Source organism: Trachurus trachurus (assembly GCF_905171665.1).
Source record: "Trachurus trachurus genome assembly, chromosome: 17".
Lineage (NCBI taxonomy): Eukaryota > Metazoa > Chordata > Actinopteri > Carangiformes > Carangidae > Trachurus > Trachurus trachurus.
In genome coordinates this window covers 1,930,575-1,955,876 of record NC_139900.1, presented here as the reverse complement: position 1 = coordinate 1,955,876, position 25,302 = coordinate 1,930,575, and the positions used below count along the sequence as shown (strand labels likewise).

The following is a 25,302-nucleotide window of genomic DNA, read 5'->3' as shown; positions in this document are numbered from 1 at the left end:
TTATTTATATTGCTAGCACTTGTACGTTGTGCAGCAGTGTGTGTGTGTGTGTGTGTGTGCGTGCGTGTGTGTGTGTGTGTGTGTGCGAGGGAAACTGGTCTCGGTCCTCAGCATCACCTGTCCCCATCACCTGTCCAGTCCACATGGATGTTCTCAGTGTGTGTGTGTGTGTGTGTGTGTGTGTGTGTGTGTGTGTGTGTGTGTGTGTGTGTGAGCCTGTTTGTCTTGATTAAGGCGCCACATTTGTTGCTCCGCCTCCTCACTTCTGCTTTCACTCGTCTGAGTCTCTGTGGTTTAACGGACACAAAGTTCAGACTGACAGACAGAGAGACGAGGACACGAGGAGACGACTGACTGTAAGTCCACACCTGTCTGTGAATCTGTGTGTATCTGTGTGTGTCTGTTGTCTGTGTCTCAGTGTCTGTTTCACTACTTACTATTCATTTTACACAAGTCTGTCCTCATCTTTACAGAGCAGCCACAACTGATCAACACTGATCAACACTGATAAATACTGATCGTCAAGGCAAGGCAGTTTTATTAGTATAGCCCGTTTTTACCACCGGTTTGTCTCAAAGGGCTTTACATCCCATCGTAACAACATCCTCTGTCCTTAGACCCTCACATCCACTGAGGAAAAACTCCATGGAAAACCCTTTTAACAGGGAAAACCAGGAGAAACCTCAGGGTGAGCAACAGAGGAGGAATCCCATATTTCGCACATTCTGTGTCATAAACTGTAAACTGTCTTGTCTATCTGTAACAACATCTATTGCATATCTGTCCGTCCTGGGTGAGGGATCCCTCCTCTGTTGCTCACCCTGAGCTTTCTCCTGGTTTTCCCTGTTAAAAGGGTTTTCCATGGAGTTTTTCCTCAGTGGATGTGAGGGTCTAAGGCAGGGGTGTCAAACATGCGGCCCGTGGGCCAGAACCGGCCCTGCAGAGGGTCCAATCTGGCCCTCACCATGAATTTGTCAAGCGTGAAAATTTGAAATTGCACATATTTTTATCAAGAAATTTCAGGTGGTTCATAATATGTTTTGTAAAGGGATAGTTCAGTAACTGTAAACATCTTATTAATGTACTAAAACAGAGGAAAATCTAAATTTTAAAATATATTTAAAGGTTATTATGCTATTATTTTACAGGTCCGGCCAACTTGAGATTAAATTGTTGTTGTTTGTGGCCCCTGAACTAAATTGAGTTTGACATCCCTGGTCTAAGGGCAGAGGATGTTGTTACGATGCCATGTGAAGCCCTTTGAGACAAACTGGTGGTAAAAACGGACTATACAAATAAAATTGCCTTGCCTTGCCTTGCCTCACCCAGGACGGACAGACGGGACAGAGATGTTGTTACAGACAAGAAAACAGTTTATAACCCTGACTGGTTTAACAGCAGGAGGGAAAACGTTGTCACTGATCAATAGCAGCACTTTAGCACATAGCACTTTAACTAGCACTGTAGCTCTTTATAACTTCTCAGTAATCTGTTGGTCCCCTGACCCACTCTTTTAATAACCGTCTTTGGTCAGTTAACTGGTGGTTTATGTAGCTATGTCGTTCATATATGTTTTGTGTAAGATGTCAAGGTGTTTTATTGTCCTCGTCCTGCCTCTTGTACTTGTACTTTTTATTGTCATTGTTTTTTATGTCTAACATCAACCTGCCAATGGGACTGGGGGTGGAAATTAGCCACTTAGGCTATAGGCCTATATTTAGGATTATTAGGCTATAATCCCACATATTTACATGTCAATGTCCATCAATATGTACCATATGTTCACATTAAAAAAAAAAAAAGAATCTGAATCTGAATCTGAATCTGAATACTGATCAATATGATCAACAGGTCTTTTGTCCTGGTCAGACATCCTGGTCTGGGTTAGAGTTGAGCGCCACAGAAGAGCACGTGTATGACGTCACTACAGTCACATGTTTCACATGTTTCACATGTTCGTCTCCTTCGTGAAGCAGCTGATTGGTTGATTTTCTGTTGCCAGGCAGATTTACCTGTGACAACAACTAATCACTGATTGGTTTAATAATCTGAAGCTCTGATGTGACGAGGGTTAGGGTAGTAGTACAACATGTACTCTGAGCTGTACTGCAGTACAGGTAGAAGTACAACAGTGTAGCACTACATGTACTCTGCGCTGTACTGCAGTACAGTATCTAGTGAGCAGTAGTTCTGTACTTTTGTGTTTCATGTTTTTTGTCTGAGCTGCTACGACATTTTAAATTTCCCTCTTGGGATCAATAATCTGATCTGAACTAGTAGAGCTGCTTCTTTGTCCTTAAAGGGACAACAAGGAGTTTCTATTTGGTTATTTAAAAGTCTGATATTAATGTGGATGAATCTACGTCACCACTTGTTAATGGTCCATTTTAGATAAATCTATGGTTTTGTCTCTATGGTTATTTTGTTATTATTAGTGGTGGTGGAAATGCTGGGCGAGCCGACCAGCGTTTCTTTACTTTCGGTTTTGTGGCGAGTCGCCGAATCTCCGTTTATGGTGGGAACTACGACGGTATGTGATTGTCCCTTTAATTTATTGTTGTCTTATTGTCTTTTTGTTTGTTTCCTTGAAGGTCGCTGACCTCATCAGCGTAAACAAGTCTCTGATGACATGACGACCATGGATGACATCATGGATGACATCACCAACTTCACCACCGGGTACCCCACCGAGGTAACAAACTATGACTGGTGGTTATCAGTTACTGGTCCGTCTGTCCAGGGCCGTTGCTATGAATTCTGGGCCCCCTTAAAGAATACTAAAGTGGGCCCCTCCCCCTAACTTTTCCTTTTTTCTTCTTAGACTACGTATGTATTATGGTTTTTTATTTAGCCTTCTTTGTTTTGATGCTAATGCAGCATTACACTGCAAAAACTCAAGTATCTTAGCAAGAATATTTGTCTTATTTCTAGTCAAAATGTCATTTCTAGTCAAAACAAATCTCATTCTACTGAAAATCAGACTCATCATATTAAAAGTAGCTTGTTTTTAGACACTTCTTACTTCTTTCAAGCAGATTTTCACTTGGAATAAGTAGAAAAAATCTGATAGTGGAGCAAGTTTTTCTTCCTTATTACAAGCACAAAAAACTTACTTTCACTGGCAGATTTTTCTACTTATTGTGAATTTAAGTGAAAATGATCTAAAAACAAGTTAATTTTTAGGTAATGAGTCTTATTTTAAGTGGAAAGAGATTAGTTTTGACTAGAAATGAGACATTTGGACAAGAAATAAGACAAATATTCTTGGAAAGATGTTTTTACAGTTACTGGTCCGTCTGTCCACAGTCTACAGTTTGATTGATGATGTTGTCTCTCCCCGTCAGGGCCTGTCCACCCTCGGCCCCTTCCCCTCCACCACCGACGACGACGACTACGAGTACGAGGAATTTATGTGCGACCGGAGCTCGGTGCGGCACTTCAGGAGTCGGTTTGAGCCGCCGCTCTTCTGGATCATCGCTCTGGTGGGCGCAGCCGGGAATCTGGCCGTGGCCTGGATCTACCTGAACTTCCGCCGCCGGCTGAAGACCATGTCGGACGTCTACCTGTTGAACCTGGCGGTGGCCGACCTGCTGTTCCTGTTCACGCTGCCGCTGTGGGCCGCCGAGGCGTCCGGCGGCTGGAGCTTCGGCCCCGTGCTCTGCAAGCTGAACTCCGCCCTCTACAAGGTGAACCTGTTCAGCAGCATGATGCTCCTCACCTGCATCAGCGTCGACCGCTACATCGTCATCGTGCAGGCCGCCAAGGCACAAAAGTCCAAGATGCAGCGCCTGCGCCACAGCCGGCTGGTGTGTGTGGGCGTTTGGCTGCTGGCGCTGCTGCTGGCGCTGCCCGAGTTCATTTTCTCCGCCGTCATCGAGAGGGAATCGGAGCTGCACTGCAGGATGGTGTTCCCCTCCCACGTGGGCAACGTCACAAAGGTCGTGGTGCTGTCGCTGCAGGTGAGCATGGGCTTCTGCCTGCCCTTCATGATCATGACCTTCTGCTACAGCGTCATCGTCGCCACCCTGCTGAAGACGCGCAGCTTCCAGAAGCACAAAGCCATGCGCGTCATCCTGGCCGTGGTCGTGGTGTTCGTCGTGTCGCAGCTGCCCCACAACGGCGTGCTGGTGATGGAAGCGGCGCAGGCGTCCAACATGACCATGACGGACTGCAACGAGATGAAGCGCTTCGACGTGGTGGGGCAGGTGCTGAAGAGCGTGGCCTACCTGCACGCCTGCCTCAACCCCTTCCTCTACGCATTCGTGGGCCAGCGTTTCCGCCGCGACATCCTGCAGATGCTGCGCTGCGGCCGCCCGGCCTCGGGCAGCAAGAGCCCGCTGAGCAAGAGCAGCAGGACGCAGCAGAGCTTGACCCGCCCCTCGATGACGGTGATGTCTGACAGCGACACGGGCATGTCCCTGTAGACACCCCGCTGCCATGGCAACAGACGCTGCCGCTACCATCAGGCCCAAAACCCCTTCCATTACCCCCATTACCCCTTCCATCACCCCTTCCATCATCCCAACCATCACCCCATTACCTCTTCCATCACCCCTTCCAACACCCCTTCCATTACCCCCATTACCCCTTCCATCATCCCTACTATCACCCCTCCCATTACCCCTTCCAACACCCCTTCCATCACCCCTCCCATTACCCCTTCCAACACCCCTTCCATTACCCCCATTACCCCTTCCAACACCCCTTCCATCACCCCTCCCATTACCCCTTCCAACACCCCTTCCATCATCCCTACCATCACCCCATTACCCCTTCCATCACCCCTTCCATTACCACTATTACCCTTTCCAAAACCCCTTCCATCACCCCATTACCCCATCCAACACCCCTTCCATCATCCCTCCCATCACCCCATTACCCCTTCCATCATCCCTACCATCATCCCTACCATTACCCCCATTACCCCTTCTAACACCCCATCACCCCTTCCAACACCCCTTCCATCACCCCTTCCAACACCCTTTCCAATACCCCTTCCATTACCCCTTCCATCACCCCATCACCCCTTCCATCACCCCTTCCAACACCCTTTCCAATACCCCTTCCATTACCCCTTCCATCACCCCATTACCCCTTCCAACACCCCTTCCATCACCCCTTCCAACACCCCTTCCATCATCCCCACCATCATCCCTACCATTACCCCTCCCATTACCCCTTCCAACACCCCCTCTAACACCCCTTCCATCACCCCTTCTAACACCCTTTCCAACACCCCTTCCATCACCCCATTACCCCTTCCAACACCCCTTCCATCACCCCATCACCCCTTCCAACACCCCTTCCATCACCCCTTCCATCACCCCATTACCCCTTCCATCACCCCTTCCATCACCCCATTACCCCTTCCAACACCCCTTCCATCATCCCTACCATCATCCCCACCATCATCCCTACAATTACCCCTCCCATTACCCCCATTACCCCTTCCAACACCCCTTCCATTACCCCATTACCACTTCCATTACCCCTTCCAACACCCCTTCCATCACCCCATTACCCCTTCCAACACCCCTTGTAACACCCTTCCAACACCCCTTCCATTACCCCTTCCATCACCCCTTCCAACACCCCACTACCCCTTCCAACACCCATTCCATTACCCCAATACCCCTTCCAACACCCCTTCCAAAACCCCTTCCATTATCCCCTTTCCCCTTCCATCACCCCTTCCAACACCCCTTCCATCACCCCATTACCACTTCCATTACCCCTTCCAACACCCCTTCCATCACCACATTACCTCTTCCAACACCCCTTCCAAAACCCCTTCCATTACCCCATTACCCCTTCCAACACCCCTTCTATTACCCCTTCCATCACCCCCACCATCCCAATCCCTCCATTCTTACTTAAATGTAGCTTCAAGCTGCTTAAAGCCCTTAAACAAAGGTCTTGAATGTATCGTGACACCTTCACAACTCTTTCCTGTGCAGGTTTTTTTTTGGACTTTCCTAAAGTATTACATGTGAAAATCTTTGACGTCACAAACTGTTTTTTTAGCTGCTGTTATTGACATGTTGAGTCATGTGACCTTTGTTTTCATCACATGTTGTTTCTGTTAGAACAAGAAATGCATCACATGAGGAAGTAAGAGTAACCTTAAACTGAGCCAGTGTTGTATTTGTCATGTGCTTTTTATCTCTGTTGTTTTGTATATGTCTGTTTTGTGTTTAAGAAGCTGAACAGAAGCTTTGTCCATGCTCTGTTATGTTTCTGATTCTGTACATATTTTCCAGTCATGTATATGTAAAGTTTGTCGGTGTGATTTCTTAACATATTCAAATATTAAAGTGTGTGACAAACATTAAAGTGCGTGTTTGTGTGTGAAACCTGCAGTTTGTTGAAGTGTGACAAACAGGAAGTAGATGAACAAAGTCACGCTGTGTGTTAACATCCTTCCTCCTCTCATCCTGTTGATGTGAGGACGAGTGAGGAACCACATCTCACTGTCTATCAACACATCAACTACTACAAACAGGTTACAGACAGACTATAGACAGACTGAGTGAAGAGCTGGTAGACAGTCCATGGCGGCCCACCACTCCTACATGAATGTAGAGGAAACACTGATATTTTACTCCTGTTTTCTCGAGTCCATTTGAACCTTCTCTTCTTAAAGGGATAGTTCACCCAGAATTCAAATTTCACTCATTATCTACTCACCCTCATGTCAACTAAGAGCTGTGAAAATTTTCAGAGTCCTCCATTCCTTCTCTGAGTTACGGGGGGGTCCGCGCAGCAGTATTTGTCCATATAATGGTTGTCAATGGACACCAACTTTCTTCGTCCAAAAAGACACACCAAAAAACATCCAAATACCTCCATACTGCTCGTCTGTAATGTCCCTCTTGTATTGAAGCCCCGACATGAGAAACTGTTTCGAAAAAAATTTAATAAGTCTATATTTTAAGCTTGTTTGTAGCGGAAGCTCCCAGTGTCTCAGTTCACTGCTCTGCCGGTGTCAGTGCAAATCTCTCGTGATTTGCACTGACCGGTGGAACAATTTCTCATGTCGGGGCTTCAATACAAGAGGGACATTACAGACGAGCAGTATGGAGGTATTTGGATGTTTTTTGGTGTGTCTTTTTGGACGAAGAAAGTTGGTATCCATTGACGACCATTATATGGACAAATACTGCTGCACGGAGCCCCCCGTAACTCAGAGAAGGGACGGAGGACTCTGAAAATTCTCACAGCTCTTAGTCGACATGAGGGTGAGTAGATAATGAGTGAAATTTGAATTTTGGGTGAACTATCCCTTTAAACCATCTGCCGGTTTGGGTCCCTCACTCTGAAACATAACAACAGGCTCAGTAATGTAGTGAGGATGTGTTTTGTACAGAACCAGGAAGGTAAAACATGGCACCTAGACAACAGACTTAACAACTCTTTTGTGCCAATTACACAGAAATGGCAAAAGTACCTAGATTCTTTACTTGAGTGAAAGTAAAAGTACCTGTGTAAAAATAACTTTGGTAAAAGTGAAAGTGAAAAAATGTACAGGCTCTGAAATTTACATTTAAAAGTATCATTAAAAGTAAAAAGTATTTCTATTGCACGATTCCCTGCAAAGCAAATAACCACATGGTCATTTATCTGGAATCCATTTCATCAATGTTATTGTTTGAACAAACATTGTTCACTTCAGTTTACCTGCTGGACACAAGATGCATCCTAATGTACTTCACTATAGTCAATCGTAGGCATCTGTATTGTCCACTTCAGGTTCACACATCAGACTTCTCAACATTAATCTTGGACCAGGACTGGCTTCTGAACTGTGGTGTCACAGATCATGTCCATAGGCCCAACTCTGCTTTTCTACTATAGCGTTCAAGCGCGACGCCCGACACGAGAATCAAACCTGCTAATTTTAAACCCCATGCAGCTGCAAGTGTGGTTGTATGATCTACAAATATCCCCTAAGTACTTTAATTGCAGTAGAAGACTCTCTGCACTCCTCCCGTTAGCAACGCCAGCCCATAATAGCCCTGCCCAGAGATTTACAACATACAGTGTTGTGAATGGACCCAAAGAAACGGCCTATTTTCACGGCCTGAAAGAGGTTTTTGGCCTAAAAGAGGTTTTACCTGAAAAAAACCTCTTTCGTGAAAATAGGCCGTTCTTTCTATTTGTAGATCATACAACCCCACATCATGTGATGTGCTGCTGTGTCAAGGGAATTTCCCCGATGTGGCATTTATAATATATCTGATCTGAGGTCAGTGACATTAGAACCATGAACTGGTCCTGGTCCTGGTCCTGGTCCTGGTCCTGGTCCTGGTCCTGGTCCTGGTCCTGGTCCTGGTCCTGGTCCTGGTCTTGGTTCTGGTTCAGGTTCTGAGACTGAGCTTTGTGATGATCAACAGACGGTTAGACGTCACCATGGCAACAGAGACAGAGCTGCTGAGAAGTTTCACACCACTTCACCACTTCCTGCTGAGATTGACGGTTGACGGAGATTCGAGGGATTTCCACTGAGATAAACACCAACCGTTGTTGCCGCGGCGACGTCATGAAACCGGTCGGCCGTTTGTTCTGTGGAACCACAGAGACACAGGACCAGTGTCCCACGGTGACCTCTGACCTCTGACCTCTGACCCCCACACACACACACACACACACACACACAGCCATGCAGGGCCGTTGTACAGGGAGAAAGCTGATGATAATTCTAGGCCCAGTGGTCTAATCTGACTAGTAGCTACTCATAGTAATGCTGCTGCTGCTGCATCAAAACACAGTAAGATAACTAAAAAATGATAATACATACGTAGTCTAAAGCCCTATTAGCACGGGATTAGTATTACCTGGGGACATCTGGTGATTTGTAAATTACCCCCCCACGTCTGTGTGAAAGTGAAATAAAGTGAAGTCTGTATTTTTACTGGAATTTACTGACATTAAAGCAGAAGTAAGTGATATATTTGTGTTAAAGCAGAAGTAAGTGATATATGTATGTTAATATAAGTCTTAAATAGTTATATCTTCCGACAGCAATCACTTACATAGAGTGTTTGGTCTTAAACATGGGTCTGTCAGTCACTCTGCTCTGCTCTGAGCCAAGGAGAAAACATTTATCGTATCCTACAGTTTTTAACCTACCAGTTCGATCTGGTACGAGTTCACGGGTCAGAAGTTACGAGTGGCCGTTATAGTGACTTTCACCGGTAAAACAGGTCGGAAAAACACGAGTGGGTTGCCTGGAACGCTACAAAGTCGTAAGTTGTGACTTGAAGCTGTAATTTACGATTTCAAAAGCCTGCCTGGAACGCAGCATTAGCGAAAACGACCGGACCACTCACTTCTGCTTTAATATAAGTCTTAAATAGTTATATCTTCCGACAGCAATCACTTCTATAGAGTGTTTGGTCTGAAACACGGGTCTGTCAGTCACTCTGCTCTGCTCTGAGCCCAGGAGAAAACATTTATCGTATCCTACAGTTTTTATCCAATGAGGAGAGAGAACGGCATGCAGGGCTGTGTGTGCAGCCAAGGGACGCCGTGAATGTGGTGACGTAGGGACGAGGACTGTTATGGTGCGTTCAAGGAAACTCGTATTTTTCCGACCGTGAAGTGGTACCAGTTCGATCTGGTACGAGTTCACGGGTCAGAAGTTACGAGTGGCCGTTATAGTGACTTTCACCGGTAAAACAGGTCGGAAAAACACGAGTGGGTTGCCTGGAACGCTACAAAGTCGTAAGTTGTGACTTGAAGCTGTAATTTACGATTTCAAAAGCCTGCCTGGAACGCAGCATTAGCGAAAACGACCGGACCACTTACTTCTGCTTTAAGGCTCCGATATGACATCAAAGCTGCACGTGGTAACATCCGCTGCTGTCACATCCATGAGCGAAGCAAATGTAAATAAAATGTCAAAGCAGCAACGTGACTTTGCAACAGAGCAGTTGTTGTCACAGTAACAGGCCGACGGGGCATTTTTATTAAAGGGATAGTAGCATTTTTCTAAAGTGGGGTTGTATGATCTCCAAATAACCCCTAAGTACTTTAATTGCAGTAGAAGACTCTCTGCACTCCTCCCGTTAGCAACACCAGCCCATAATAGCCCTGCCCAGAGATTTACAACATACATTGTTGTGAACAGACCCAAAGAAACGGCCTATTTTCACGGCCTAAAAGAGGTTTTACCTGAAAAAATAATACACAGTTCCATTGTTCGCTATAATATACTTTTTTCCAGCCCTTCAAAGTGCAGGAAAAACACAGTTTTTATTTGGACCGAACCAACTGCTGATCGGCGGGCGCTAACCCTGGGCGGAGGGATACGTGAGTTGGTTAGGTCCAAATAAAAACTGTGTTTTTCCTGCACTTTGAAGGGCTGGAAAAAATTACACTGTATGTTGTAAATCTCTGGGCAGGGCTATTATGGGCTGGCGTTGCTAACGGGAGGAGTGCAGAGAGTCTTCTACTGCAATTAAAGTACTTAGGGGCTATTTGTACATCATACAACCCCACTTTAAAAAAAATGATACTATCCCTTTAAGCCTGTTGAAAGCCGCATGTTATCCATCTCAATATCCTCCGAAATTTTGCTCTTTTTATGGATCTGAGCTGTTTATTTAAATGGGTCTCCAGCACCGATACGAGCCCGTGTGTTTGCACCTAAAACACCTTCGAAAATGCCGCTCATAATTTCCACCGCAGCCTCCATGTTTCAGACCCGTACAGTTTGGTTTCAACCAGGGAAGAACAAAAAATGCCCCTCAATTACTGAGATGCAGATTCGCACGGGACTAGTTTTACTACGGGACGTCGGTCTTTGGTGAAATATAGTCGGTCATTTGCGGGGGAATTTTTACTTTACCGGAAAAGTTAGGGGGTGGGGGCCCACTTTAGTATTCTTTAAGGGACCCAGAATTCTAGCACCGGCCCTGCTCCCATGGAGAGTTCAGGTCTGGTCTTGTGTATGTGAATGTGTGTGTGTTGTATTGTGTGAGTGTGTTTCAGGACTCTTCCTGACCCCCCCCCTCACACATACACAGCCATGCAGGGCCGTTGTATAGGGGAGAAAGGTGATGATAATTCTAGGGGCCCCCCCAGTAGTCTAATCTTTGTATGACTGATTTATTCTGCATAAAACCCTGACTAGTACTCATAGTAATGCTGCATTAGCATCAAAACTAAGTAGGGTAACTAAAAAACCATAATACAATAATATAAAAATAATATAGTCTAAGAAAAAAAAAGGAAAAGTTAGGGGGAGGGGCCCACTTTAGTATTCTTTCAGGGACCCAGAATTCATAGCAACGGCCCTGCTCCCATGGAGAGTTCAGGTCGGTCTATGGTTCTAACCAAGAATATTTGTCTTATTTCTAGTCAAAATGTCATTTCTAGTCAAAACAAATCTCATTCTACTTAAAATAAGACTCATCACATTAAAAGCAGCTTGTTTTTAGACACTTTTTACTTCTTTCAAGCAGATTTTCACTTTAAATAAGTAGAAAAATCTGATAGTGGAGCAAGTTTTTCTTCCTTATTACAAGCACAAAAAACTTTCTACTTAGATTTTTCTATTCAAGTAAAAATTTGTTTCAAACAAGTAAAAATAAACTATTAATTTCTAGTCGAAACAAATCTCATTCTACCTAAAATAAGACTCATCACATAAAAAGTCATCACAAGGTTTTAAAGTCTTCTGTGTTTATGTTTTTTTAGAAACCTGCCTTGGGACTGCGGCCGATGCGTCAGTGTTGATGAATGTGCACTGTCCCAATTCAATAAATAAAGAAATGAAATGAAGCAGCTTGTTTTTAGACACTTTTTACTTCTTTCAAGCAGATTTTCACTTGAAATAAGTAGAAAAATCTGATAGTGGAGCAAGTTTTTCTTTCTTCTTTTCCCATGGAGAGTTCAGGTCCGGTCTTGTGTGTGTGAATGTGTGTGTGTTGTATTGTGTGGGTGTGTTTCAGGACTCTTCCTGACCCCCCCCCACACACACACACACACACACACAGCCATGCAGGGCCGCTGTATAGGGGAGAAAGGTGATGATAATTCTAGGGGTAGGTATTCTAGTAGTAGTCTAATCTTTGTATGACTGATTTATTCTGCATAAAACCCTGACTAGTACTCATAGTAATGCTGCATTAGCATCAAAACTAAGTAGGGTAACTAAAAAACGATAATACATACGTAGTCTAAGAAAGAAAAAAGGAAAAATTAGGGGGTAGGGGCCCACTTTAGTATTCTATGAAGGGGTAGTTCACCCAAAATTGAAATGTCCCTCATGATCTCCTCCCCCTCATGTGGACTAAGGGCTGGGAGAAGTTTCAGAGTCCTCCGTGGCTTCTCTGAGTTACAGGGGGTCTCGGCGTAGCAGTGCATGTCCATGTAACGGTTGCAAATGGATACCAACTGTCTTCGTAACAAAAAGACACACCAAAAAACATCCAAATACCTCCATGCTGCTCGTATGTGATGTCCGAACAATTTCTCATGTCAGGGCTTCAATACAAGAGGGACATTACAGACGAGCAGCATGGAGGTGTCTGGATGTTTTTTGGTGTGTCTTTTTGTTACGAAGACAGTTGGTATCCATTTGCAACCGTCATCTGGACATGCACTGCTACGCCGAGACCCCCTGTAACTCTGTAACAGAATTCTAGCACCGGCCCTGCTCCCATGGAGAGTTCAGGTCTGGTCTTGTGTATGTGACTGTGTGTGTGTGTTGTATTGTGTGGGTGTGTTTCAGGACTCTTCCTGACCCCCCCCGTGCTGATGCAGCTAAATCCTCCATGTGTCCCCTCGGACAAAGCCCCCCCTCCCCTCCCTCTCCCCTCCAGCTCCGTGTTTCCAGAAGCCAAAGCGCGGACATAAATGCAGCTCCGCGCGGCTCCCTGCGGTTTGACCCCCTGGACCCCTGGACCCCCCCTCACTCAGCACCATGCCTCTGCCCCGCCGCCGCTCCTCCTTCCTGGGCCAGCCGCCGCCCCCCTCGGCCAGCGGCCCGCCCCCCCCCCGGCTGGGCTCCTCCGTGGTGGCCCCCCCGGCGCACCGCGGGGTGTCCGTGGGGCTGGTGGGCTCCATGGCCCCCCTGGCCCCGGCCCTGGGCACGCGGGTGTCGCGCCGCGCGCTGGGCATCAGCAGCGTGTTCCTCCAGGGCATGAGGAGCTGCGCCGCCCCCGTGCTGCCCCCCCGTGGCCCCGGGGAGCGGGGGGGAGGCCAACATGCCGCGGCCGGACTCAACAGCTGCCTGATGGAGTACCGCGACAAGGTCCGCGCGCTGGAGCAGCTGAACCAGCAGCTGGAGGAGCAGATCCGCCTCAGTCTGGACCGAAAGGCCTCGAGCGCCGGGGCCTGGGGGCCGCTGAGGAGGGAGTGGGAGGACGTCTACAGACAGGTGAGGACCAGGGCCGCTGCTAGGAATTCTGGCTTCCCCTTAAAGAATACTAAAGTGGGCCCCTCCCCCTAACTTTTCCTTTTTTTTTCTTAGACTACGTATGCAATGCAAAAACCCCAAAACTTTCCAAGAATATTTGTCTTATTTCTTGTCAAAATGTCTCATTTCAAGTCAAAACTAATCTCTTTCCACTTAAAATAAGACTCATCACCTAAAAATTAACTTGTTTTTGAATCATTTTCACTTGTTTCAAACTAATTAGAAAGAAAAACTTGCTCCACTATCAGATTTTTCCGGAGAAGACACAGAGTAATAATATAATAAACTAGAACATTTCCTCTGGGGAAATTTTGAAAGGGCCACAGGCTACTGCCGGTTTTACCATCTCTGTCTCTAACTTTTATCACATGAAGTTACCTGTGTGTTGGTGTGCGTGTGTGTGTGTGTGTGTGTGTGTGTGTGTGTGTGTGTGTGTGTGTGTGTGTGTGTGTGTGTGTGTGTGTGTGTGTGTGTGTGTGTGTGTGTGTGTACCACGGCAACTTGAGGTGGTTGCCAATGACGATAGGGGCCCCCGCAGGCTGAGACAGACAGAAACGTCGAGAAAAAGAGTGATTTTCTGCCTCTGCACTGGTCTCACATTTAGGCTTACTGTGACAAAACGGTAACTCCTATCAGAACAAAACACAGATCAACGTTGCTCTAAGGACTTACTGAAAAATGTGGTACGATTTGGTGTTTCTACAGTAAATATTTTGGAGACGCTGGCAGTTTTAAAACATCAGGCCGTTCTGCTTCTCTCAGAAAATATTTGTATTGGAGTCAATGAGGAGCAGAGACAGACGTGGCCGCACTCAGAGGCTGATTCTGTAAATTCTGTAAGTCTCTCTGATATTTTGAGCACATGGTGAGAAACAGAACAAGTTTGTCTACAAATTAGTAAAAAATTATGTGTGTAGAGTGTAAATTGTGGCCGGGCCGAGTGTGGAAAGAGAAAAAATCTGGAGTTTTTCTGGCATCTCTCCCACTCTAACCGATGATGTCACGCACTCTGACACGAACATTCCGTCCAATACACACCCATTACAATCTCATAATTTCTCCAAAAATGATCATGGTCATTGATCAGGGATTGATCAAAAACTATATGACCTATCAAAACGTGGAGTAATACGACAATACACAAGACTTGTGTCTACTGTTTAAAGTTTAAATGGTGTCTCTAGGTGAAAGTATGCCTGAGCAGTAGACGTTTGTTAAACTCCAATGATTGGTCTTTTTCGCTCTTTTTTTTCCGCCCGTCCCATTGACTTCAATGCAAAATTTAAAATATTCCATACTTGGGAGGTAATCTGTAGTTTATAGCAGGACGAGGGTGCGAATGCTTTAAGGCACTTTCCCCAAAGACAGTCTGGGTACGAGATTATCAATCTATGGAGCCTGAGACTACAGCTTCTGGTGTTGGCTTTAGGAGCCAAGAGAGAACATGAATAAGGAGGTAAGTCACACAGGACGGCCTTAGAAAGAAAACAATAGCAGTGTTCCCATCTACGATTATGCAGAGAAGGCCGGCCAACACTCTCATGATGAGTAGCCTACGAAAACCTAAATTCGTTACAAATCTTAATCACTGCAAAAACTCAAAATCTTTCCAAGAATATTTGTCTTATTTCTTGTCAAAATGTCTCATTTCTAGTCAAAACTAATTTCTTTCCACTTAAAATAAGACTCATCACCTAAAAATGAACTTGTTTTTAGATCATTTTCACTTGTTTCAAACTAATTTTCACTTGAAATAAGTAGAAAAATCTGCCAGTGAAAGGAAGTTTATTTCATTTTTTGAAAATCTGCTTGAAAGAAGTAAAAAGTGTCTAAAAACAAGTTACATTTTTACGTGATGAGTCTTATTTTAAGTATAATGAGATTTGTTTTGACTAGAAATAAGACAAATATTCTTGGTAAGTTTTTGAGTTTTTGCAGTGTAATGCTGCATGATTCAGAGAGGAGAGATTTGCCTGCGTGTATAAGATGTGACCGTGGTCACGTATAGATACGACAGTTGCCTCAATCAGTTTTTTTCTCACACTAAAGGAGAAACAACTCTTGTTTCTATGGTAGAAACCCAGTTGCAAGACGCTCAGTGTGGTGAATGAATGAATGAATTTATATTTATTTACGTGTCATGCACCAATTAAGGCGCCCATGCAGCCTATCAGGGCTTAGTTACAAGACACATTATCATCATATTTAGACACCAAAACTAAATCATCAGAGCACAGACAAAACCAAACAGAAACAGAAACCAGATGGAATTCACATCAATAATTCACTTTTTCTTTTTGACCAGGCACTTTTTATGAAAGTAGCTGTAGTAAAGACTTCTCTTCTGAAGAACCATTCCAACTTTACCTCATCATCATCAACCCAAAACAACTCAGGTTTCACATTTTACATTTTCTGAAACAAAAATGGCCTGTTCTGGCTTCGTCATATAACGGACAATGAAACACAGAATGCAGTTCATCCTCAATTACATTTAGATTTCGTTTTAAATTCTCTTTTGTACCCACCTCCATCAAACTTTTAAACAGCTCTGTAGATGGTGTACGCTGAGGCCTGGGAAGTGTGCAATAACTCTTGTTTTTATTTTTTTATTTTTTATTTATCTGGGAGATGTGCAATAACTGATGCTTGTCTGTTTGTTTGTTTGTTTGTTTGTTTGTTTGTTTACTTTTTAATCTTTTTAAACCCTTAACTGGTTGTGTTATGAGTGAGTGTGTACATGTCAACTGTCATCTATGTATTTTATGTATATTAAGGCAGCTTTTTTACCATGCACTGAGTCCACAACAAATTTCCCCTGTGGGACATTAAAGTTTATTCTATTCTATTCTATTCTATTCTATTCTATTCTATTCTATTCTATTCTATTCTATTATTCTATTCTAGATTACATAATGTGCAGAGTCTTTCATCCTCAGGTACTGAGTTAACCCTTCCTACTTCTACTGCCAGAGGGAGAATCCCAGCCCTCAACTGGGCACATAAAGATCTCTTGGATCCAATGGCAAAGTCACATCGGGTTCTGCACAATATACATTTTTCAATTGGCAACAGGTTCTGAGCTTTGGTTTAAGCCAGATATCATTAGCCCATTTTTCTTTATACTCAAGAAATAACTTATGTTTCACAAAATTAACATTACAACGCAAACCATTAGTGAAAATATGTTGTTGATCGGCCTCGCTAACAATAGCTTTCATGTCAAGATACCAAGGATAGTTATGTGTTTTATCCCAGTTAAAGACTTTTTTGGCTTCTATCCTCTGGCATAGAAGACAAGCCATTCCAAAGCCGAAGTTTTTATTTCCCCTTTCTGTTTAATCAGACAGGGTTCCCAGCCCATGTCACTGTGGTGTGTGTGTATGACAGGTTTTCATCCGTGTGCGTCACATCAACTCCATTTCTCCTGTACAGAGATTAAACCTGATGACGTCATCACAGCACCACAGTGGTCCAGTAGTTACTGTGTGTGTGTGTGTGTGTGTGTGTGTGTGTGTGTGTGTGTGTGTGTCGCCCCCTAGTGGAGGCAGCTGCTCTCAGTTGTGTGTTTTCCTGCGTTTGCTGCAGGTCAGTGAAGCCATCCTGGACAACGCCCGTCTGATGCTGCAGACTGAGAACGTCCAGGCCAACGCAGAGGACTTCAAGGACAGGTCAGAGCTCACACACACACCCACAGGCAGGGCCGTTGTATAGGGGAGTAAGGTGGTGATAACTCAAAACCCCAGTAGTCTAATCTTTGTATGACTGATTTATTCTGCGTAAGACCCTGACTAATACTCATAGTACACTGTAAAAACTCTACATCTTTACAAGAATATTTGTCTTATTTCTTGTCCAAATGTCTCATTTCTAGTCAAAACTAATCTCTTTCCACTTAAAATAAGACTCATCACCTAAAAATTAACTTGTTTTTAGATCATTTTCACTTAAATTCACAATAAATAGAAAAATCTGCCAGTGAAAGTAAGTTTTTTGTGCTTGTAATAAGGAAGAAAAACTCGCTCCACTATCAGATTTTTTCTACTTATTCCAAGTGAAAATCTGCTTTTAATATGATGAGTCTTATTTTAAGTAGAATGAGATTTGTTTTGACTAGAAATGACATTTTGACTAGAAATAAGACAAATATTCTTGCTAAGATACTTGAGTTTTTGCAGTGTAATGCTGCATTAGCATCAAAACAAAGAAGGCTAAATAAAAAACCATAATACATACGTAGTCTAAGAAAAAAAAAGGAAAAGTTAGGGGGAGGGGCCCACTTTAGTATTCTTTAAGGGGGCCCAGAATTCATAGCAACGGCCCTGACTACACACCACACACACACACACACACACACACACACACACACACACACACAGTGACATGTGTGTGTGTGTCTGCAGGTTTGAGAACGAGCAGCCGTTCCGTAAGGCCGTGGAGGAGGAGATCAGCTCTCTGTACAAGGTGATCGACGACGCCAACCTGACCCGCGCCGAGCTGGAGGAGCAGATGGAGAACATGAGGGTGGAGCTCCGGCATCTGGAGCAGCACCACGAGCAGGTCACACACACACACACACACACACACACACACACACACACACACACACACACACACACACACACACACACACACACACACACACACACACTGACATCTAGCATCAACAGGGTATGTCAAGCCATTCTAACATTTAACAGCCAGACTAGATATGTGTTGCAGATCTCTGTAATTCAGTTTTGCCTCTTGTCAAAAAGAACATTTCAGATCCACAACTACATTCTTCCTAGGACAGATGACGTCACTTTAACCATTCATGTGTATGGGGTTTGTCATTACAGATATCTACAATTCAGTTGCAGATATCCACTATGTGAATTACAGATATCTGTAACTGAATTACCACTAGTACTAATTCCAGTTTGCGATATCTTTAATTCACCTCAATTAAAGATATCTACATGTCCCTTTTCAGATATCTGTAATTAAGTTTTGACTAGGAGAAATGAAGTCGGCTCGCCCAGCATTTCCACCACCACTAATAATAACAAAATAACGATAGAGACAAAACCATAGATTTATCTAAAATGGACCATTAACAAGTGGTAACGTAGATTCATCCACATTAATATGAGACTTTTTTATTGTTGCGGAATTTTTCGTTCTGCTGACGGAGAAACTCCTGGTTGTCCCTTTAAAAGAGAGCCACCTCTGTAGTACAGGAGAGCCTGAAGGCTTTAGACTCAACAAACATCGCTAACCCATCACTTTATGTCACATTTTCACGTCACTATATCACCGTTGTGACTACTCTGATGTTTATGAAGTCTATAAAACGAATTGTTGAACAAACATTTTAGATTAGCTGGGCTAACCGTTAGCTGTTAGCCGTTAGCAGTGTCAATAAACAATAACTCAAACGGCCCATGAAATAAATATTTTCTCCAGCGGATATCCTAGTTCCAACATGACTGAGCTAACTGGAGTAGTTTCATGTCGTGTCCTACAACGGGAGGGTTTTAACAGCTGACGTCCTGCTGTTAGTTTGCTGCTGCTGCTGTTTAACTTAGCTGCAGCTAAGCTAACAACTATGATAACCATGACTAATTACAAAAACGTGCACACAGAAATAGTAATGTTTGTCCAATAATTAGTTTTATAGACTTAACAAACATCAGATTTAGTCAAAACAGTTTTGGCAGCCCGGAGCCCCCACATTTGGTACCTACACCGGTGGCTAACGCTACCAGTTAGCCGCTCGCTAGAACCGGTGGCTAACGCTACCAGTTAGCCGCTCGCTAGAACGCTACTAAAACCCACTTCCGTTGTGGTGTGACGCAATGGATCATGGGAAAATAAAGTGGTGGATAGTTTAATTCAATCTGGTTCATTGATAACTGGAAGATTATTGATCGGTGATCAGTTATTGATGATTCAGGATCTGTATTGATCGTTGACATCATCATCATCTGACCCCTCTCATGTGTTATTCGAGGAATATCAGCTTCTGCCATCAAACAGAAGGTTTAGAGTTCCACAAGCTGGACTGAACAGGCTGAGGAACTCTTTTGTCCCTCAGTCTGTCAAACTGTTAAATCAGAGTTTGGTCTCTAAGTCGACTAGACCCTAGGGTTCATGTACAGACTGAACACTGGGTGTTGCACCAAAGACACATTGTAATGTTGGATTTATGTTGTGAATGGAGTTAGGAGGTAGTTTGTGTTTTTCTTTAAATGTGACCTTTGAGGGTAACATTTATGCTTTTTGTAAATGTATGTTTTTGGTATTTTGTTATTATTTGTGTGAAACTTTGGACGTCATGGGACGCAAGACAAATTTCAGAGTGATCTGACAATAAAGTGTAATCTTATCTTATCTTATTGTCATGTGTACCTGTGGGCCCCTGCAGGACGTGCGAGTCCTCTACAGCCAGATGGCGGGACGCGAGGTGGACGAGCCGGACGCGCCCATCGAGACCAGTCTGGACCAGATCCTGGCCCACATCCGCAGCCACTGGGAGAAGGTGACGGAGAAGAACCGCGCCGAGACCGACAGCTACCAGCTGGAGAGCAAGGTGAGGACGTGTCCCCGCAGCGGTCTTAAAGGGATAGTTCAACATTTTGTCAAACTGGCCCATCACCATAATCCCTATAGTCATAGCAGTAGGTTCGTTACCTTTAATTGTCGGTGCAAGCTTATATGCTTATATGCCATGATACGCTTTTCTCCCGATTCGATTCTTCTACGATTTTTTGGATGGCGATTCGATTTAAATTGCGATTCTACGATATTGCCGATTCTCTCGATTTTTAGTCTTTAGCATTTTTAACATTTATCTGCACACAAATACTGTAGGAGCCTATAAATTAACATACTCCATTATAAAGTGAACTTAAACCCTTTTCAAAACCTGTACTCTCTGTATGTAAAAAAAAAAGGCGAACAAATGCACAATGCACAATATAAAATAAAATAAAAACGATTTCTGAAAAAAAAACGATTAAAAAATCGTCAAAAAAAGATATTGCGATATTTATGTGAATCGATTTTTTTTTTTCGATTTTCCGAAACGCTCTGGTGGACAAGTTGTGAGCTGCACATTCACCACGCTATGAGATAATAACACAACGTTACCACACAGAGTTGTTTTAGAGGGAAATTCATGCAAAACCGCTGATGCGCGTTGCCTTCAGGGACAGTTTTTCATCAACAGTCTCTGTATTTCCCTCTACAACAACTCTGTGTGGTAACGTTGTGTTATTATCTCATAGCGTGGTGAATGTGCAGGTCACAACTTGTCCACCAGAGTGTTGTGGAGTTGTTGGATTGTGTATTTGATGAGTTTGATGAGGGAAACCAAGAAATCCCATAATGAGCCTCCGTAGCGTAGCTCTGAGCAGCTCACGGCTCTGTTCCTCCGTTCTAAAAACAGCTTGCACCGACAATTAAAGGTAACGAACCTACTGCTATGACTATAGGGATTATGGTGATGGGCCAATTTGACAAAATGTTGAACTATCCCTTTAAAGAGGACGTGTCTTGACGTGTCTCGTGTGTCCTCTACAGGAGACCCAGTGTATGAGCAACAGACTGAGTCCGGAGGAGGAGAAGGTCGAGGCTCTGAAGTCCGAGTGCAACGACGCCGGCTGCAAAATCCAGAGTCTTCAGGCGGAGACTGAGTCCATCAGGGCGCTGGTGAGACAGGAGCGATCAATAATCAATCAATAATCGATGGGTGGAGCCAGGGCCGTTGCTATGAATTCTGGGCCCCCTTAAAGAATACTAAAGTGGGCCCCTCCCCCTAACTTTTCCTTTTCTTTTCTTAGACTACGTATGTATTATGGTTTTTTATTTAGCCTTCTTTGTTTTGATGCTAATGCAGCATTACACTGCAAAAACTCAAGTATCTTACCAAGAATATTTGTCTTATTTCTAGTCAAAATGTCATTTCTAGTCAAAACAAATCTCATTCTACTTAAAATAAGACTCATCATATTAAAAGCAGCTTGTTTTTAGACACTTTTTACTTCTTTCAAGCTGATTTTCACTTGGAATAAGTAGAAAAAATCTGATAGTGGAGCAAGTTTTTCTTCCTTATTACAAGCACAAAAAACTTACTTTCACTGGCAGATTTTTCTATTTATTGTGAATTTAAGTGAAAATGATCTAAAAACAAGTTAATTTTTAGGTAATGAGTCTTATTTTAAGTGGAAAGAGATTAGTTTTGACTAGAAATGAGACATTTGGACAAGAAATAAGACAAATATTCTTGTAAAGATGTAGAGTTTTTACAGTGTACTATGAGTATTAGTCAGGGTCTTACGCAGTATAAATCAGTCATACAAAGATTAGACTACTGGGGTTTTTTATGGGCCCCACTGGGCGCTGGGCCCCTAGAGTTATCACCACCTTTCTCCCCTAGACAGCGGCCCTGGCGATCAGTAATCGATCAGTAATCGATCAATAATCGATCAGTAATCGATCAGTAATCGATCAATAATCGATCAGTAATCGATCAATAATCGATCAGTAATCGATCAGTACCGTGACCGTCTGTCCCTGTGTAACCGTAGAAACGCGGTCTGGAGAACTCCCTGAGCGACGCGCGCCACTGGCACGACATGGAGCTGCAGAACCTGGGCTCGGTGGTGGCCAAGCTGGAGGCGGAGCTGGGCGACGTGCGCGGGGAGATCGAGCAGCAGCGCCGCGACTACGACACGCTGCTCGGCAACAAGCAGCGGCTGGAGCAGGAGATCGGCCTCTACCACGGCATCCTGGACGGAGAGGAGAGCCGCTTCCTGCCCGGCGACGCCCCGTGAGTCCACAACTACAACTACAACAACACTGATGACAATAACACCACCACCACCATGCAGTGTGAAACTCTGTCTTGTCGTTACCTGTGCAGGTGTTCAGGTGTGAGCGCTGCTGCTGAGGGAGCTTCAGGACCTGCAGGACCTTTAGGACAGTGAAGCTTCCGGGACCTTTTGGACCTTCAGGACCTTTTGGACCTTTTGGACAGTGAAGCTTCCGGGACCTTCAGGACCTTCAGGACCTTCTGGGACCTTTAGGACCTTTAGGACAGTGAAGCTTACGGGACCTTCAGGACCTTCAGGACCTTCAGGACCTTTAGGACCTTTAGGACAGTGAAGCTTCCGGGACCTTCAGGACCTTCAGGACCTTCAGGACCTTCAAGACCTTTAGGACAGTGAAGCTTCCGGGACCTTCAGGACCTTCAGGACCTTCCGGGACCTGCCGGGACCTTCAGGACCTTCAGGACAGTGAATCCTGCAGTTTGCAGAGTTTGTGGATGTGTTAGTTCAGGACTCTGGAGGATTTCTACCTGGTGGTGTGTGCTCAGGTGTGATGATGATGAGTGTGAGGCGACTAGAGATGGACAGAGTACTCCACCCCAGTACTTGAGTAAGAGTACAAATACTACTGGTCAAAATTTACTCAAAAGTTACAAGTAAAAGTAGCTCAGTCGACATGTTACTGGAGTAAGAGTAAAAAAGTACTTGCTTCTAATGCTTTTAAATTTAAGAGTCAGAGTAAATGTCTTATTCTCCACATCAATGAATGACTCTAATTGTTTGTAAATGAATGTAAGGAGCTTTTAACTCTTGTTAGTGAGAATGAACTCTTTGAAAGCAGCTGCACTGATGTGCTGCTTTTAGGGGTTAGGGTTTCCTTCTTTGACAAACACAGCTTGTGTCCAATAGGATTTTAGACAAAGACCTGAAAGTAACCAGTACTTTTCAGCCGTACTACTAATTAACTCCAGTAAAAGTACTAATATTTGTCTTGGAAATGTATTCAAGTAGAGTAATAAGTACCAAAGAAATCTATTACTCATGTAAAGTACAAAACCTCTCAGCCTCTTCCCATGATGCACCAGGATCAGTCAACACGCTCCAGGTTTTATGTGATGAACGACGTTAACGAGAGCGTGTTGATAAAACGATAAAACGTCACGTTCACGATGTCACATGACCAGTTCAGGACCAGCTGCCCCTCCCCCCCGTCAAACAGCCCATCAACTCACTAAGTATTATGGGATGCCGAGGCCAGAGTCCCGGAGATTCTTTTGATGGAAAACAAAGTGTGTTTTACCTGTATGATGTGTCTGAAACGATGACATCACTCTGGAACGATGACATCACAGCAGGTGACATTTAGATTTCCTGATCAACTGGATTATTTATAGATTAGACATTGAAATGATGATGTTTTAAGACAATAAAGGAATTTAAAGTAAGTTTGGTTTGTGTCACAACCTGTTCTTCTTATTATCATCATTATTATTAGTAACTTGTGTCTGTGCTCTCTGTGGCGAAGCGGCAGAGTAAAGGTTTACTGATCATGAGGTTGAGGGTTTGATTCCTGCCTTGGTCATGTCATTGCTTGACTTATGATTCCAATTTTGTAATTCACTGGAATGGGCATTATACTTTGTTTGAATTCACTAAAAAATAGTCACAAGACACAGAAAAGTCCTCTACTTACTTGATGTGGCTCATTTCTACTCTATTCCTTTTTTTTAAGCAGAAGTCAGTGAGCCTCTTATACAGGGATTTATTTTACCCTTCTGTCATTGAATGTAACTATGGTGAAGTGGTTAGCTCACTGGGCTGAAGACCTGAAGGTTGCTGGTTCAAATCTTGCTTCAACAACAATTATAGTGAATTATTTTCCCAGTCGTCCTCTGTTGACTTCTGATAACTTGCTTCATGTTGAAACTGCTGCTCTCAGCCTGAAATTCACACAAATTTTCATTGTAAGTCATTCAAGCTTGACTCTCAAGCTTTCTCGGTGTTGACACAGTGTGTTTCCAACAGGTGCAGCTTTGGGCTCGTTAACTTCAGAGTGAGACAGAGTGCAGCTCATCAACAGACAACAGTCTCTGTAACTGTGTGTACACTGTGGCCTAGAGGCAGAAGTGAAAGACCATGAGGTTGTGGGTTCAATTCCTACCTCGGTCAAACATTTGTATGGTGATCACTGCTTGCACTATTTTCTAATTCTGCAACAGCGTTCAGCTGCTTTCAGCATTCACACGCATTTCCATCAGAAAATGCTACTTTATCTAGTTATTATTATTATTATTATAGTTCAGACTTGGTAATATTCTTCTTGTGCGAAGATTTTTTTCCATGAATATAACAAAACTGTGAAAACTAAAACATCTTTTGTCAGATTTGTTAAAATATTTAATTGATATTTGAGTTTAAAGTCGATATTAGACGGATAAATGAGTGACGTTGACTGGTTGAACTGATCAGTAAATAATTGATAACTGATGCTGTTTTCATTATAACCACAGACCAGACAATAAACAGATTAATTGATCTGAAACTTCCTCTTTAATGATTCACAAACAGATAAAAAAAAAAAAAAAAACATAAATTATTCATTAAAAATCAAACAACTAATCACTGTGGATGAAGTACGGAGGCTGGTGGGGGTCAAACCACGAGGACAGCGTCAGTGCTTCGACGTCAAATCGTCTCCATCTGCTTTTTTCATCTGAAATTCTTCACATTCATTCATGTAAAACTTGGGAGCTGGTCACCTGGCAACAGCTGAACGGTCTCCATGACGACCATCCATCGCCCAGCAGCACAGAGAACATCTAAACATCTAAATATCTAACGGTCTCCATGACGACCATCGCCCCGGCAGCACAGAGAAACATCTAAATATCTAACACGGCTGACGATCAGCAATGCTACGCTAACCACTAGCATCGCTAAGCTAGCCCAAAACAGGAAGTGGTGACCTGTGATTTCACAGTAAAAGCCCCGTTGAAATAATTAATGATTAGATGTTAAGAAGCTGATTGATCGTCATTGATAAGTTCAATAAAAATGAATCTTTAC

The 25,302-nt window shown here is 43.8% G+C and overlaps 2 protein-coding genes across 2 annotated transcripts; both read left to right on the top strand.

The window, feature by feature from the left end:
- Positions 1-274: 274 nt before the first annotated feature.
- On the top strand, positions 275-4,484 carry ccr9a (chemokine (C-C motif) receptor 9a). Its single transcript, XM_083992194.1, has 3 exons — positions 275-356; positions 2,592-2,692; positions 3,345-4,484. The coding sequence occupies exons 2-3, from the start codon at positions 2,630-2,632 to the stop codon at positions 4,422-4,424; spliced, it is 1,143 nt and encodes a 380-aa protein (XP_083848320.1). The 5' UTR covers positions 275-356; positions 2,592-2,629; the 3' UTR covers positions 4,425-4,484.
- Positions 4,485-12,928: 8,444 nt separating this feature from the next.
- On the top strand, positions 12,929-22,395 carry bfsp2 (beaded filament structural protein 2, phakinin; the record flags this gene model as incomplete). The annotated part of the gene is made up of 7 exons (XM_083990678.1): positions 12,929-13,384; positions 17,012-17,094; positions 17,827-17,983; positions 19,833-19,997; positions 20,990-21,118; positions 21,997-22,238; positions 22,332-22,395. 7 exons carry the CDS (start codon positions 12,929-12,931, stop codon positions 22,393-22,395), a joined length of 1,296 nt encoding a protein of 431 aa, XP_083846804.1.
- Between the last annotated feature and the right edge of the window lie 2,907 nt (positions 22,396-25,302).

What these genes read in the sequence shown, in the direction of transcription:
- ccr9a (XM_083992194.1), top strand. Translation starts at nt 2,630, where the DNA reads ATGACGACCATGGATGACATCATGGATGACATCACCAACTTCACCACC. An exon ending in CCACCGGGTACCCCACCGAG is followed by an intron (nt 2,693 to 3,344) that starts GTAACAAACTAT and finishes TCTCCCCGTCAG; the next exon opens with GGCCTGTCCACCCTCGGCCC.